This window comes from Terrapene carolina, unplaced genomic scaffold (assembly GCF_002925995.2).
Source record: "Terrapene carolina triunguis isolate 2854851 unplaced genomic scaffold, T_m_triunguis-2.0 Scaffold66, whole genome shotgun sequence".
In the NCBI taxonomy this organism is placed as follows: domain Eukaryota; kingdom Metazoa; phylum Chordata; order Testudines; family Emydidae; genus Terrapene; species Terrapene triunguis.
Window position 1 is genome coordinate 79308330 of NW_020664417.1, and position 16856 is coordinate 79325185.

The 16856-nt window shown below is 41.5% G+C and overlaps 1 protein-coding gene across 1 annotated transcript in view; it reads left to right on the forward strand.

Annotated features, from left to right (window-relative positions):
• The window catches only part of STK32B (serine/threonine kinase 32B), a 264988-nt gene that overhangs the window by 226389 nt on the left and 21743 nt on the right, over nt 1-16856 (forward strand). Inside the window, exons 9-10 of the mRNA XM_024204530.3 lie at nt 8885-9016; nt 9802-9866. Of these exons, the coding sequence (XP_024060298.1) occupies nt 8885-9016; nt 9802-9866 (197 nt within the window). The remainder of the gene's footprint in view (nt 1-8884; nt 9017-9801; nt 9867-16856) is intronic.

Below are 16856 nucleotides of genomic sequence, written 5' to 3' on the forward strand. Positions count from 1 at the left end.
ATTAAAAACGTATCTAAAGGTGCATTACCCTATTGTATTTTGGTTTGGTCTGTTTGGTTTGTCTATGTCTAGCAGGCATTGCATACATACACTGTACCTGTTTTTTCTGATCAGATCCAAAAAGAAAGCAATATCATAGACATCTAGATGCAAAATTATTCCAATGCTAACACTGTCTGAATATGGACTTCCCATTGAGGGATAAAAAAAATTCCCGTCCATCAAAGGTCAAAACATTTTTAAAGGGGAAAAAATCATAATCCTCCACTACTAAAAGTAAAACAATTTCCCTAGCTAAAACACCAACTCTCATTGGCATTTGGAGCTACTCTTAGAAAAAAGATTCTTCAATTTACAGAGGCACATTGGGGGGGGGGGGGGGGAGAACCATTATACCAGATGTAACTAATTCAGATAACAGCGAAAACTAGTTCAAAATAGAAACTCCAAGTCTAGGTTTAGGGGTTAAAAGAACACCCTTCCGCATTAGTTACAAGGGAATATAATGAAATACACTTCTCCAATTAAAGGAAGAGAGAAGTAAAACTGCACGCAGGTACTCTCAGACCTAGTTAAAGATTCAATTAAAAGCTTTGCCAGAGGCTTCAGGTTAGTTGTTTATATAGCAGGGTTCGCTCCACTCTGTTGAACATGTGTATGAGGTCATTAGGAAGACTAGTGAAGAAATAGGTGTCTCAGTGCCTTTGTGTTAACACCACCCTACTTTATGTCTCCATCTTGTCTGACTGAAGACCAGAGGACTGGACTGATGGAACGGTGTTTTCCCTTGAATTTGCTCCCCTTATCCTATCCTCCCAATGACTCTGGCAGAACCCAGCTTAGCTAACTTTTGGGGCACACTACAAAGCTCGTCTTGTTTTCCAGGCTTTTGGTGATGGGTTGAGGGTTGTGGGTGTTTTGATGTGGGGGGGCGCTATTTATTATTAGGATAGAGTGTTACTTTATTCTGGGTGCTTTTACTCAGCACTCCCATGTACATGTCCACAATACTCTTGCCACTTTCCAGATACAAATGGATTTTGTTCCCACAAGGCCCATGGTGGAGGCAGGGGGGGCCCCGAAATTTCACGCTATATATATTTGGTCTTCCTGTTTTGAAAGCATTATGTTAGAAGAGGCTATACTGTTGTTTTTTCACCATCATGTGGGCTTCTTTCTAGTCATCTGTTGGCAGTGTCAAGCCCTGTATTTCTCTCAGACATTTTCTTTGTTTAGTATTGAATGTTGGAGGAATCAGTCAAGAAGGTGATTTAAATGTAATTTTCATTTTCCATAGCCTTCAAAATTACAGAGAGAAAATTTCTCAAATGCTGGAACAAGTCTCTAAACTATATCTGCTGAAAAAGAAAGTGGTGTTTGAAAAAAATGAGAATGCATTTTATTTATAAAGTGCTCTAATCTAGAGGCATCCATAAAAAACAGCAACATAGTGATTGCTACAGACTTTATATTTGAGCTAAATATATTTTGAGGGTATCTTAAGATGTAGGTATGCCATACTCACATCATACTAATAATTAAACAACAGAGAACATTGTAGGAAGGAGGATAATAAACTGGGCTAGAAAATTAACCCTTGCGTCTGGGGACACAAACAGCTATATCAATGGATCTGTGAGGTGTTGGGCATAGAGATCTTTTAGTGTCTGTTGGGGTGGCGGGAGGAGGGGTCTTCCACCACAGAATCATAGGATTCTAGGTCTGGAAAGGACCTCAATAGGTCATCTAGTCCAATCCCCTGCACAGAGGCAGGGCTAAGTATTATCTAGAACATCCTTGACAGGTGTTTGTCTAACCTGCTCTTAAAAACTTCCAGTGATGAAGATTCCACAACCTTCCTTGGTAATTTGTTCCAGTGCTTAACTACCCTGACAGGAAATTTGCCCTAATGTCTACCCTGAATCTCCATTGCTGCAATTTAAGCCCATTACTTCTTGTCCTGTCCTCAAAGGATAAGGAGAACAATTTATCACCCTTTTCTTTAGTTTATAACAGCCTTTTATGTACTTGTTATCATGTCTCCCCTGAGTCTTCTCTTCTCCAGACTAAATAAACCCAGTGTTTTCAATCTTTCCATGTAGATCATGATTTGCAGACCGTTAATCATTTTTGTTGCTCTCCTCTGGACTTATTCCAATTTGTTCACATCTTTCACAAAGTGCATGATGAGAATAGGGCCAGAGACTTGACTGGTGGTGGTCTGGTTGCACCAGGGAAAAGCATAGAAGAAGGATACTCTAGTGGTTAGGATGCTAGCCAGAGATGTGGGTTCAATTCCCAGCTCTGCCACTGACTTCCTGTATGTCCCCCAGTTCTCCAGCTATAAAATGGGAATAAGAGCATTTCCCTACCTCACAGGAGTGTTTTCAGAATAAATAAATTAAAGATTTTCAGGTGCTCACAGACTGTAGAAATGAGGACATAGAACCAAGCTACTAGGGCTGATGAGAGAACTGCTGCTAATACTCCACCACCAAAAGCTACACCTGCTGACCCAGTGGGATCAGATGATTAACTGCTGACTGGACACCACTGAGTATAAAGCTTCCTCTTTCAGTCTGATCCCTTGTCTGAGTACCTAGTTGCTAGGCTTGTGATTACCTAGATTACCTCTGAGAGCAAGTCCCTGCCTCCTTGCCTGGTTCCTGCTAACTTGCCTTGTTCCTGTTTCCTCACCCTTACCCTCATTGTTGATGCTGGCTTTGACCCTTGGGGTGGCCCCAGCCCTGACTCTTCTCCTGGCTCTCGCCACTAGATCCTACAGCCCACTTTATGGCCCTGACACTTAGAGAGAGAGAAAAGGGAATCTATAAATAAACCTAAACCCCAGATAAGGTTTGCTTTATGCATAATCTGGGCCTCCTGTGAACTTTCTCTCCTGCGATTCAGACCTCAGGACAGTGTCAGCAGAGGAAAAGGCATTGTGTGTGAATGGCACTAACTGACACCGTGTTTGTTTATTCTCCCCTTGAGATGATCAAATGACTTTAAATCTTGCATGTGCACCACAAATTCAGATTGGGGGTGCAGAACTCATTTTCAAATACGCAAGTGAAATGTGGAGAAAAGGAGACAATTTACTCAGTGGTGCTAGAAACTAAGCTGGACAAAAAAGGCACAAAAAAAAATTGTTGAAGAATGTGTCATTTTGTCATTGTTCACAATGGGATCTGGTGGATGCTGAGCACTCTGGAAAATCAGGCTTTTCATAGGTAATGTGAGGATTCCACACCCAAACATTACAGTGACTTTAACAATATATATAAACAGGCAAGTATAAACAAGCCTGAGAAGGAAGAGGAGCTCTTCATTGTCACAAGTAGGTGTCAGTCAGTCCTTGAGATGCTAGAAAGGAACAGCCGTTAGTTAACTAGATCTACATGAGCTCTTTGAATTAAGTCTATGAATTCTTGCTGAAATCCACAGTAATGTACTTAAAGAGTTTACATCTCTTTTGTTTCTGTGATTCAAGTCTGCTCTTAAGCAATGTCTGTATGTGCGCGTGAGCGTACACACACACACACACACACACACACACACACACTTCTCCAAAAAAAGAACAGGAGTACTTGTGGCACCTTAGAGACTAACAAATTTATTTCAGCATAAGCTTTCGTGGGCTACAGCTCACTTCTTCAGATGCATAGAGTGGAACACACAGACAGAAGATATTTATACATACAGAGAACATGAAAAGGTGGAAGTACGCATACCAATTGTAAGAGGCCAATCAATTGAGATGAGCTATCAGTAGCAGCAGAAGAAAAAACTTTGAAGAGATAATCGAGATGACCCATAGAAGGTGTGAGGAGAACTTAACATGGGGGGGAAATTTTTCAATTAGTGTAATGACCCAACCATTCCCAGTCTCTGTTTAGGCCTAAGTTAATTGTGTCTAATTTGCATATTAATTCGAGTTCAGCAGTCTCTCTTTGGAGTCTGTTTTTGAAGTTTTTTTGTTGCAAAACTGACACCTTCAAGTCTGTCACTGAGTGATTAGAGAGGTTGAAGTGTTCTTCCACTGGTTTTTGAATGTTATGATTCCTGATGTCAGATTTGTGTCCATTTATTCTTTTGCATAGAGACTGTCCAGGTTGGCCAATGTACATGGCAGAGGGGCATTGCTGGCACATGATGGCATATATCACGTTGGTAGATGTGCAGGTGAACGAGCCCCTGATGGTGTGGCTGACATGGTTAGGTCCTATGATGGTGTCACTTGAATAGATATGTGGACAGAGCTGGCATCGGGTTTTGTTGCAAGGATAGGTTCCTGGGTTAGTGTTTTTGTTGTATGGTGTGCGGTTGCTGGTGAGTATTTGCTTAAGGTTGGGAGGCTGTCTGTAAGCAAGGACTGGTCTGTCTCCCAAGATCTGTGAGAGTGAGGGATCATCTTTCAGGATAGGTTGTAGATCTTTGATGATGCGCTGGAGAGGTTTCAGTTGGGGGCTGAAGGTGGCAGCTAGTGACGTTCCGTTATTTTCTTTGTTGGGCCTGTCCTGTAGTAGGTGGCTTCTGGGTACTCTTCTGGCTCTGTCAATCTGTTTTTTCACTTCAGCAGGTGGGTATTGTACTTTTAAGAATGCTTGATAGAGATCTTGTAGGTGTTTATCTCTGTCTGAGGGATTGGAGCAAATGCGGTTGTATCTTAGAGCTTGGCTGTAGACAGTGGATTGTGTGGTGTGTCCTGGATGGAAGCTGGAGGCATGTAGGTAAGTATAGCAGTCAGTGGGTTTCTGGTATAGGGTGGTGTTTATGTGACCATCGCTTATTAGCACAGTAGTGTCTAGGAAATGGACTGCGTGCGTGGATTGGTCTAGGCTGAGGTTGATGGTGGGATGGAAATTGTTAAAATCATGATGGAATTCATCAAGGGCTTCTTTTCCATGGGTCCAGATGATGAAGATATCATCAATGTAGCGCAAGTAGAGTAAGGGCGTTAGGGAACGAGAGCTAAGGAAGTGTTGTTCTAAGTCAGCCATAAAGATGTTGGCATACTGTGGGGCCATGCGGGTACCCATAGCAGTGCCGCTGACTTGAAGGTATATATTGTCCCCAAATGTGAAATAGTTGTGGGTGAGGACAAAGTCACAAAGTTCAGTCACCAGGTTTGCCGTGATGGTATCGGGGATGCTATTCCTGATGGCTTGTAGTCCATCTTTGTGTGGAATGTTGGAGTAGAGGGATTCTACATCCATAGTGGCCAGGATGGTGTTTTCTGGAAGATCACCGATGGATTGTAGTTTCCTCAGGAAGTCAGTGGTGTCTCAAAGGTAGCTGGGAGTGCTGGGAGTGTAGGGCCTGAGGAGAGAGTCCACATAGCCAGACAATCCTGCTGTTAAGGTGCCAATGCTTGAGATGATGGGTCGTCCGGGATTTCCAGGTTTATGGATCTTGGGTAGCAAATAGAATACACCTGGTCGGGGTTCTAGGCATGTGTCTGTACAGATCTGTTCCTGTGCTTTCTCCGGGAGTTTCTTGAGCAGATGATGTAGTTTCTTTTGGTAATCATCAGTGGGATCAGAGGATAATGGCTTGTAGAATGTGGAGTTAGAAAGCTGCCTAGCAGCCTCTTGTTCATATTCCAACTTATTCATGATGATGACAGCACCTCCTTTGTCAGCCTTTTTGATTATGATGTCAGAGTTGTTCCTGAGGCTGTTGATGGCGTTGTGTTCAGCTCAGCTTAGGTTATGGGGCAAGTGATGCTGCTTTTCCACAATTTCAGCCCGTGCACATTGATGGAAGCAATCTATGTAGAAGTCTAATCTGTTGTTTCGACCTTCAGGAGGAGTCCATGCAAAATCCTTCTTTTTGTAGTGTTGGTAGGAAGGATTCTGTGGGTTAGTATGTTGTTCAGAGGTGTGTTGGAAGTATTCTTTGAGTCGGAGACAGCGAAAGTAGGATTCTAGGTCACCGCAGAACTGTATCATGTTCGTGGGTCTGGAAGGACAAAAGGAAAGGCCCCAAGATAGGACAGATTCTTCTGCTGGGCTAAGAGAATAGCTGGAAAGATTAACAATATTGTTGGGTGGGGTAAGGGAGCTACTGTTGTGGCTCCTTGTGACATGTAGCAGTTTAGACAGTTTAGTGTCCTTTTTCTTTTGTAGAGAAGCAAAGTTTGTGTTGTAAATGGCTTGTCTAGTTTTTGTAAAGTCTATCCATGAGGAAGTTTGTGTGGAAGGTTGGTTTTTCATGAGAGTATCCAGTTTGTAACTTCTCCAAAAGAATCACTAAATGACTATTTTACCTTGTCTGGTTAAGTAAATCAGCACATGAACTAGGAGGTAAGGATCTGTTCAGCCAAGAGCTGCGACCTTTAAAAACTTCATGGGCTCAAACAGATCTTAGGTACACAATGCTTGGGAACATGCAAAGCCATTTTTGACCCATGTTTGTTAGGTCAGCTTAAAATGATCAGTTTGTTCCAATTTGTATGGTAAAGAAGGACTGTCAGATTTGAGATGGCTTGTTTAATCCTCATGTCAACATGATTGTCAACAGAGCTAACTAAAAAGTCATAGACAGGACAGGACACTTAAGGTATTTTCTGCATTCCTATACTTCAGTATACGAAACAGTTTAGCACACAGAATATTCTGCTCCCAGAGAGAGAGAGTGAGTCAGATGTTGTTTTATTAAAAAATAACCAGTGACTTTTTTCAGTTTTTTTTTTTTTTTTTTTTAAAGTTTATATCAATGTTTTTTTGCTGTTGGCCTTTGGGATCAGTTTGTTTATTTTTACATCCTTTCATATTTTCAGTTGTTTACAAAACTGAAAATGCCCAGAAGCTGGGATTTTTCCTCCCTTTCATCATCCTTTTCTTCCCACAGCTGTGCAATGGAAGGTTCATGCATGCAGCTCTAAAGCCCTGATGCCGAACAAGCTCCTTCCAACAGCAACATCTGAGTCTCTGGATGACTCCAATTTAGCATTTATGTAGTACTTTTATGTTCAAAGCTCTGCACAGACATTCATTAATTAACTTTCACACCTCTATGAGGTGAGCATGGTCAGGATTATCCCTATTTTAAATGTGGGAAAACCAAAACAGAGATGACGTGACTTTCTCAAGGACGAACAGCTACTGAGTAGCAGAGCCAGGATTAAAATGGACTAGTTCCTGAATCCCAACACTGTCTATTCCACCAGACTACTAGAGCTAGTTGAGATTCTTTGACCATTTTTTTTCTCCTAGCAAAATATCATTCTGTTGAATTTGGCATTTTCCCCAGGAAAATGTCAATCTCAACTAAGATTTTTGATTTTCTGATCAGGAGAATGGAAAATAAAAAAAACTTGTTTTGACGTGTTACATCATTTCATTTTTATTGAAAATGTCAAAAAAAATCCATGTAGTCATTTCTGATTACCAAATTTTCAGAATGTTTAATTTTGTGAAAAATTTGATATATGACTTTTCGTTCTAATTCAGAACAGAAAATAATGTCAAAATCTCAATTTCCCACAGAAGGAAAATTCTGCATTAAGTCTCCCACTCTCAGTTACAGTAGTGCGAATCTGTAGTAACTTCATTGGAGTCACTCTAGTTTTACACCTATAGTTGAAAATAGAATCTACCCATTTATAATTTTATTCTTAATCTTTCTTGCTGATTTATTCACTGGCTACTCTGCTGCTTGTGTTGTGTTGTAGCAATAGAATGGCTCTCAGCTCACACTGGCCCTGTTTCAGTAAGGTAGTTAAGCATATGTATGTTTTTAAACAATTTGGCTTCAGTAGGACTACTCACATGCTTAAGTACCTTGTTCAAGCAGAGCCACTTTCACTGGATGGAAATAGATTCCCTCTTCCTAAAAGTCAGTCCATTTAGTGCTCTTGATTTATGAGAAAAGGCCATAAACAAACTGATTCCACTCCAGTTGAAGCTAATGTCAAAACAGTAGCCTTGTCTACCCTTCTATGTTTTCCCAGCATAGCTGTGCCAGCAAAATCCCTAGCAGAGGTGTAGTTATACCAGCAAAAATGTCCGTTTGACAGGATAAACTTATTTTGTTCAGGGAACTGGTTTAAACTATAAAAAGAACAGGAGCACTTGTGGCACCTTAGAGACCAGCAGATTTATTTGAGCATAAGCTTTCGTGGGCTACAGCCCACTTCTTCGGATAAACTATATCCACAAAAGCACTCTTTTGCCAGTAGAAGCTGTGTCTCCATAAGGAGGGTTTGCCAGTATAGATACCGCTTTCTAGCATAGACAAGGCCCGTCATTGATTGCAACAGGAGCAGGCTCCAATACTGAATTTAAGTCTGTGTTGGCACCACATTCTCAATAGCAAATTAAAAGATCTTCTGTATGGGGGAAAAATATTAACACTCTTCATGAAGTGTTCAGGGCGTAGCATAGGATTTTAGCCACAATTCCCAGCATCACAACGGGGAGTCCTGTAGTTAAACTGACATTCATCTGCTTGAAAAATCTATCAGTGTATATGTTTTCTGCACAAGCAATGCCTCTGAATCACTTCCTGGCCTTGCCTCACTTCTGTGGTTACTTTAACAAAGTGGAGAAAACTCCGCATTCATTGGCGTCACTCCAGATTTACTCTTGTATAAGCAAGAAGCGAATCTAACCATTTATAATTTTTTACAATTGTATGTTTTACTCCATCATTTAAACTTTGAACTTCATTACTGGAAATGAAGGTCACAGTTTCTGTTTCACAGCTGGTTCGCTTAAAATAGGCCAAATATATTGGGCTTCTGTTGAGTTACATCAGGAATGAATTTTGCCCCATGTGTGGTCCCTTCTGGCCTTCATATCTGTTGAACTAATATTGAACAAGCAAACAAAAGACAGAATGGTATTCTGAAAAATAACTTTGTACCCTTTTGTAACAGAAAGGAAGACTGAATTGTGACCCTACATTTGAACTAGAAGAAATGATTTTGGAGTCCAAACCCCTTCATAAAAAGAAAAAGCGACTTGCAAAAAACAAATCCAAAGATGGAGCGAAAGAAAGCTGTTCACTGGTAAGTCATGGAGTATGGGTGTAGTCAGAATCCCATTCCCTTTCTCTGAAGGATTTGATCCATCAAGTTCAGTTTAAGCATTTCTAAAAATGATTTGGTCCCAGTGTTGGTTAATCTGCAGTCCCAAAACACCTCCAAAACAAGGCACAAAGCAACGATTTATTTCAGTCATGAAAATAATTTGAGAACTTTAAGATTTAAAAAGCTAAAATATACACCTTTAAAGTAAGAAAATTGCTGCCAATTGGCAAATGCACTTCCCACACATGGGTGGAAGAAGTCATAAGGAGTACTTATCTGCAGCTGGTACTTAGAATGACAATGTGCAGCACACAAGCTGCATGTTTATAAAAGTTTTAAGGAAAGTCTCAAATATTTTTCTCCTCTTTACCAGTCTTGACTTATGTATCCCACATCTAAAGGCTCTTTATATAAAAATCCTAAACTTTTCAAGGAGATAAAAAGTAATAATTTTCCAGGCTCAAATTTTCAATGCAACGATGTTTTATACATGCTGTTGCTGCTTCAAGTGGTTTTGAACACTCACACATTGTAATCTTCTTAGAGCTATCAGACTTTAAAATGTTCAAGAAGAATTCTTTAAAGGTGAACATCTCCCTTTAAAAACATTCAGACAGCACAATATATACATCTTGAAGAATCTGGAAAATGCCGCTTGTTCATATTAATTTGTAAGCTGTTTTGTTCAACACCGGTTCTGTTGTTGTGATTTTGTGTACAATTTTCTGTCATATATAATCAACATATTTGTGCTGTTTTTAAAGAATGTACACCTGCAGCAGTGCTTGGAAACTGTGAGGAAAGAATTCATCATATTCAACAGAGAAAAGTAAGTGCATTTCTTAAATGCCCGTTTTACACTGCTGAAATTAATTTCAAAAGGAGAAGGATTCCCTCCCCCCCAAGTCTTAATAAAAATGATTAATGATCACACCAGCATGAGTTAAAAGCCCTTACATGAAATAAAAGGCTGGACTTTCATTGATTTCCCTGCTGTACTGTCTGTGGCGTAGCATTGTTGTTATTCTTCCGTCTCTGAAAACAAGCAGAATGCTTACCGTGAATGTGTGGTAGAAAGAAGAGGTAAATGTCACTGGTGGTCTCCAGAGAAGCAGTAACAATTAAGCAAAAGGACTATTATACAAAGGGCCTGCTTTTTCACAAGTAGAACAAAGCCAAAAGAGGTGATAACTCATGAAATTTTAATAAAGTAAGCTGCAGTGTTCCGATGTGGATATTCTTTGTGTACTTGGCCTCCAAAAACCAAGACTCCATTACTTCTTTTCATCATAACTCAACGTTCAGAGAAAAGTGATACCTCTTTATAGCCAGCAGGCATGCCTTAGTGGTCTAAACATTAGCTAGAACCACTGGAAACAGGTTTGAATCCCAAGAGGGTAGACACCCTCATTTGTCCTAATAATACATTGGATTCCATGTAGTTTACTGGATGGGGGTCTCTTGGATATAACCATAGAAATTGTAGACCTGTCTGTTGTGCATTGACATTGAAGATCCAGTGGCAATTTTCATAATAGAAGTGGATTACCCCAGTCTCCTTGGCCAAATTTTCCTTTCCCCTGATCTCACTGTTTTCAGTAGTTTCATCTGAAAGTGTCATTAGGCCAGAGAGAGAGCAAGCATAAGGATGATTCTGTAGCTTGGTGTCACAGATCCCCAGGATCGCTGCATCACACCCAGCTTTGGAACAGTCTCCAGGAGGAACCCTTCAGTGTGCCAGACCCCATAGGGGTTTCACTTTTCCTCCAGGGTAAGCCATACAGCTTCACTGCCTCTTTGGACTGTACCTCTGAGCCTTCAGCACTCCTGGTTCACACTATGAATTCCATTCAGCGAGACTAACTGAGGTAGACTCCTGGTAGAGGCTTGTATACTTTTCATGGATTAATGCACCTCACCAAGCATTTGCAGTGACATTCAACCAGCATTGTCAAAACAGGCAGGTTTATTAACTAGAACATGGCATAGGTAGACCTTAAGGTAGTATGCAGAACTGAAGGTTAAAGCATAATCCATTTCTGGTTAGCCCAGAGCCCAGGCAAGCTGTAGTGATTCCTTTTGTTCAAGATCTCTCAGTCTCTCCATCTGACCTCCTTGGTCAGACTCCAGGGGAGAGCCCCAGCTCCTTCCAGCAGCCAACTCTTATCCCCCACCTCATACTTCTCCAATCTTTTTTTCTCCAGCTGGGAACTGCTGGGCAGCAGCCCCGCTGAGAGGTGGGGAAATCCAAATCTCTCTGGGTTGTTGGTTACTAGGTATCAATGACTATTGGGTTTGCCATTGTTTTCTCAACTGCTCCAATGATATGGGGACTAAGGCCCAGACTGCTAGGTGACACTCACACCAATATCTCTTAGATGCTGGGAGAGCAAACTGTCCTACTGTGCAATAGTGTGGCATAAAGGGGAAACTGAGGCACACATAAGTCTCATAAAAGTATTACAAAAAATCCCCACTTTGTCACACCTAGTGGTTAGACCAGTCACTCCGGAGGTAGGAGACCCAGGATCCACTCCCCCTGTTCTAATGACTGTACTTTAAAAATTATGTATTTGGAACAGCTTCAACAGGAGAAATTGAGGAATCCCTACATCAGAATACATCCTATAGCCCAGTGGTTAGGGAACTCACCTGAGAGGTGGTAGATCCATATTCAAATTCTTTTCCCCCTCAAATTGGGGGTCTCCCAGAGCCCAGGTGAGTACCCTAACCACTAGGCTAAATGTTATGAGGGAGATCCTTCCCCCAGCTGTTTTGTGTGAGTTTGTTTACAGGTACCAGATCCATTAGGCGAGCTTTGAGCACACTTACCCTGCAGGCCTGGGTTGTGCATCACTTTTAGTCTTAGATGTCCAGATGCCTAGAGTGAGGCTTCAGTGCACATGCTCAGGGACAGAATCATGGGTGCCTAGAGAACTTTTATTGCACAACATTAGGTGCAGAGCAGGTGTAGGCACTTACAGGGTTCTGCAGCAGCTGAACAAAAGTTTTGTGAATCCTGGTAGGGCCAGATTCTGGGATTTTGGCACATAAATTGGCAGTTAGGCAAATAAGTCCCCATGTGATTTCAGTCCCTAGTCTCTAAATAAGGTGTGTGTGTGTGTGTGTGTGTGTGTGTGTGTGGAGTCATATTCTCAGGGTGGATGCCAATGTATCTATTCCAGGATCATACATTAGGGCAGCCCAAAATGTAGTAGTGTTTGCAACAGGAACAAAAAATAAAGGCCATACTTGTAGGATGGGGGACTCTCTCCCGGGAAGCTGTGACTGTGAAAAGGACACAGGGGTCTTGCTGGAAAATCAGCTGAACATGAGCACCCAATGCGATGCTGCAGCCAAGAGAGCTAATGTGATCATTGAATATATAAACAGGAATATCAAGCAGAAGCAGGGAGGTTATATTACTTTTGCATTTGGCACTGGTGCCCTGTGCCTATTTCTGGTGTCCACAACTCAAGAAGACATTGATGAATTGGTGAACATTCAGGAGAACAATTAAGGGATTGGAAAACATGCCTTATATTGAAAGACTTAAGGACTTCAGTCTTTTTAGCATAACAAAGAGAAGATTAAGGGGTGACTTGATCACACTTTATAAGTACCTACCTGAGGAACAGAAATCTTATAACAGATGTCTCTTCAGTCTAGCCAACAAAAGCCAATGGAAGTTAAAGATTAGACAAATGTGGACTGGAAATATGGTGCATATTTTTAACTGTGAGGGTAACTGACCATTGGAACAACTTACCAAGAGTTGTGGTAGACTCTCCATGTTTTCCTAAAAACTGCGGTCTAATTCAAACAGGAATTGATTCACAGGTCAGACTAAATGATCACAGTGATGCCTTCTGGCTTCATAATCTAATCTATGAATGTATGATTTGCAAAATTCTACTGGAGAGCTCACTTGTGATGAGTAATTCCTTTTTACTTGACTTTATTTCATTAGACTGAAAATCTTTATTTTTTTATCAGCCCGTAGATGGTAGCTATATCAATTCTTGCATATCATGAAAAACAATGACTGAAAAGACTAAATGTTAGATGGACTGTGAGATGGGTGTGTAAACAACAGGGAAAGGAGTAAATTCACTAGAAGAAAAGGAAAATCCTGGAGAACATCTGCACGTCAGTCAAATTATCATGTGTTTCAGTCATTGGTTGATTGGCTTGACAGTGTAAAGGAGAGAGACCCATATGTAGGCCTGCAACAGGCCCTACATTGTTCTAAGTTAATTGAGAGTATTGTTTTGTTTTACTTTCAGCACTGAATTGCATTAGGGCTTCGTGTACTTTTCAAAGAACAAGGAAGTTAAATTAAGTTGATAACAGTGAGCAAAGGTCAGATTTTGAAACAGAAAGTGAATTAAAGTTTGTGTGAGCAGAATCAAAGCAATGACATACAGGAAAGAATAGAACACATAGAGAGTAAATCAGCATAGTCCTCAAGATGACTTTCTTCAGAGATTTCCAAACAACGCATTTCCAGCCAGCTGTACTGACCTAGATCTTTCAAATCTGCTTGGTTTGAATCTAGTTCTTGTGATTATCCACAGATTGTGACAGACATAAACTGCTCCTATGTGTGCAATATCAGATACTATGTGACCTTATTACCATAGTTACCCATTGTCACCACTTCCATCCATCCCTCCCGCATCATTTTTTTCTATCTTCTCATTCCTTTCCTTACTCACTCACTCATGCCCGTCACCCCAATCGGGGTATGGGCCGCCAACCACAGATCTCCAGAGTCCTCTATCCTGGGCCATTTGCTCTAGCTGGTTCCAGGTATAGCCCATTTTTATGCTATCAGCTTGAAGGTCACGTCGCCAGGTGTTTCTTGGACGGCCTCTTTTCCGCTTGCCTTGGGGGTTCCACCGCAATGCCTGTCTCGCTAATGCCTAGTAGGGTCAGGTTGTTGCTCCTCATCCCTGCTGCGATCTGCGCTGTCTTTCTTAACTCGTACATAGTCCTCACGTTCCATGTACCGATGGTAATCCTCCTGGTTGCAAGAAGGGTAATCGGCTTAGTGGCTTCCTCACGACTTTCACCACCCAGCATCATGCGTCTTTGAGTTGAAGACCCTTCTTTTTCCAGGCTAAAAGTCTCTGTTATCTCTATTGTTGGCGTTTCTGTAGCAGGTTAATTTTTTACAGGGTCGAGTTGCTAGCCCCACGCCCAACCCTCCTCCTTTATCCTGACTTGGGACAGGCAGATGGCCCCAAAGGACCTCTCTGGTGGAGTTCCTTTCCTTACTACCTTTGTTTAAATTCATATTCAATTGCAACTGTAAGTGCTGCTAATCATACATAGGTAACTCATCACTGTTTCTTACATGACTATACATTTTTCTATCACTGTTTCTTTGCACACACCAGAACTGCCTTTATAATTCATCTGTTTGAAAATATTTGATTATTACCTCAGATAAACCTTCACTATAAAAAGCCAAATTCTGCTGTGACTTAAATCTTCTGCCTCATTTACTTCAGTAGCATAGAAACATGTGTAAATCAGGTCAGAATTTAGCACACAGCTTTCAGGTGAAAGGATGGTAAGTCCCCAGAACAAAGATATCTGTGAAAAGCTTAATGAGCTTTCTTATCAGGTAATCTTTTCTTGAGCAGCAGGTTCTATGGTAATGTGGTACAGCTAGGGTAGGATTAGGGATTCATAGAATATCAGGGCTGGAGGGGACCTCAGGAGGTCATCTAGTCCAATCCCCTGCTCAAAGCAGGACCAATCCCCAATGAAATCCCCAAATGGCCCCCTTGAGGATTGAACTCACACCCCTGTGTTTAGCAGGCCAATGCTCAAACCACTGAGCTATCCATCCCCCCAACCCTGTAACACCCTTCAATTTAATCCACCCAAAATCTAGATCAATTCCATTTTGTGGCTAAACCAAGTCAGTTGTTGTTGTCTCTGACATCTGAGAATATCCCTAGACTGCCTGACTTTCTCTCACTATGTACCTTTCATCCTGCATCAGATATCACACAGCAGAAAATATACAGTATTTATTGTGTTATATTTTTCAGTTTGTGGTATGACAAGGAACTTTTTGACTATAGTTAAAGGAAGGTCAGTGGGACTTGGAGATTCAAGAATGGGCTCTGTAAAGTGTTATAACTCTCTACCAAAAGTATAACTGTCAACTGACTACATTTTGCAGTGTTTGCATAGCTAGGATCTAGCAGATCAGAGTTGGCAGAGATGGAATTCACACACTATGTCATATATACCTTTTGCAGATGGCTAGATAATCTCCACTGCAAGGAAGCGATTGGAAACTGATAAGTATAGGGAGTGTTATGAGCAGGGTGAACATCAAGAGGGTAGAGTCAGAAAAGCCCCAGGATTCCATTCAAATGTGTGGATTCAATCCAAAAGACTAATCCTGGAGTACTTCAAGAGTTACCAGCTGTGTCTAGCACTGTCCTTTTCCAGTAAAATTGGAGATTACCTTGAAGTTAATTCCTTTTTCTGGACAGTCTCTTAAAATGGCTGCTGAGTTACACACATGTCCTGGACAGTTGTAAGATTTGATGGAGTAGAGAGAGGTAGGATGGCATACAAGATGAGAGAGGGCATTACAGGCTGAGTGTGCAGCATGAAAGAGGCCCAGGGTCAGTTGTGGGTGAAGGTGACCTGAGGAGCATCAGGGCATGCAGAGTCGGCACAGGGAAGCAGTGATATGTATTTGTAAAATAGGAATTGGAAATGGAGGAATCAGGCTGATGTTGACTGTTTTTCCTGCACATTTGGTTTAACAGCACAGGACTCACCAAATAAACAAATGCATTGTGGCCAAGATTTTCAGAAATAGGTGCCTAAGATTTGGCATCTACATACTTATGTAGGCACCTAAATAAGTGGCCAAATCTTTAAAATGGCTGTTCACTCAGTAGCTCCCACTGATATAAATGGGAAGCAGCACTTTTGAATATCAGCCCACTTATTTAGGTACTTAAATAATGACGTGGGAGCCTAACTGTAAGCAGCCAGATTTAAAACATTGTAGTAACCAAAAGCAGTAAGATGCATGACTGAAAGCAGTCTTTTGCAGAAGACTGAATGTACCTAGCTGTAATAAGCATGTCGACATTGATACAGCATATGGAGTATGGACACTTCTATGTAAGTGCCAAGTATCATGAGAAACAGAAAAAAACCTACTTTTCCAGAGTGTAAAATAACATGATCATTCCCCGAATACAAGGAAAAAACAAATGAGTAAGTAGGCCCTTTTCTTAGCATTTGAATCAGCATGGTAAGAGGTTGCAAGGCTAGACGCTGTGGCTGCTCTGTCAGAAGTGCAGGTGGGGCACTGTAACTCGCCTTACTTATGTATATTCTTATTGAAGAGTAAGTGCATCCCCAAGAAGCAGGACTGCCCGGAAGCAAAGCAATCCTCCTTCCCAGGCTGCAAAATGGCCATGGAGCCGCTCCACAGATTCTGCTGCAGCCCTGAGGCAACAGATAGCTCCTGTGGGACCCCTGCCTTATTATGCAGTGAGCAATATCCATGGATCTGCACAGCAGCCAATCTACCAGCCTCACTCCCATTCCTTACTTGGGACACCCATGTCCCTAACCCCTGACATGCCCCCCCACACACATACATGTCTCTCCCCCAACACACACACACAATAGCACTTTGGGAGTCCCTGCAGAGCTGTGCACAGGTGGTGCACACTTTCTCCACAGGCTTCCCAAATCCTCCCTCCCTGTGCAACATGACCAAGATTTTCAAAAGCAACTAGTGATTTTGTGGGGCTCAGTTTTTAATTAT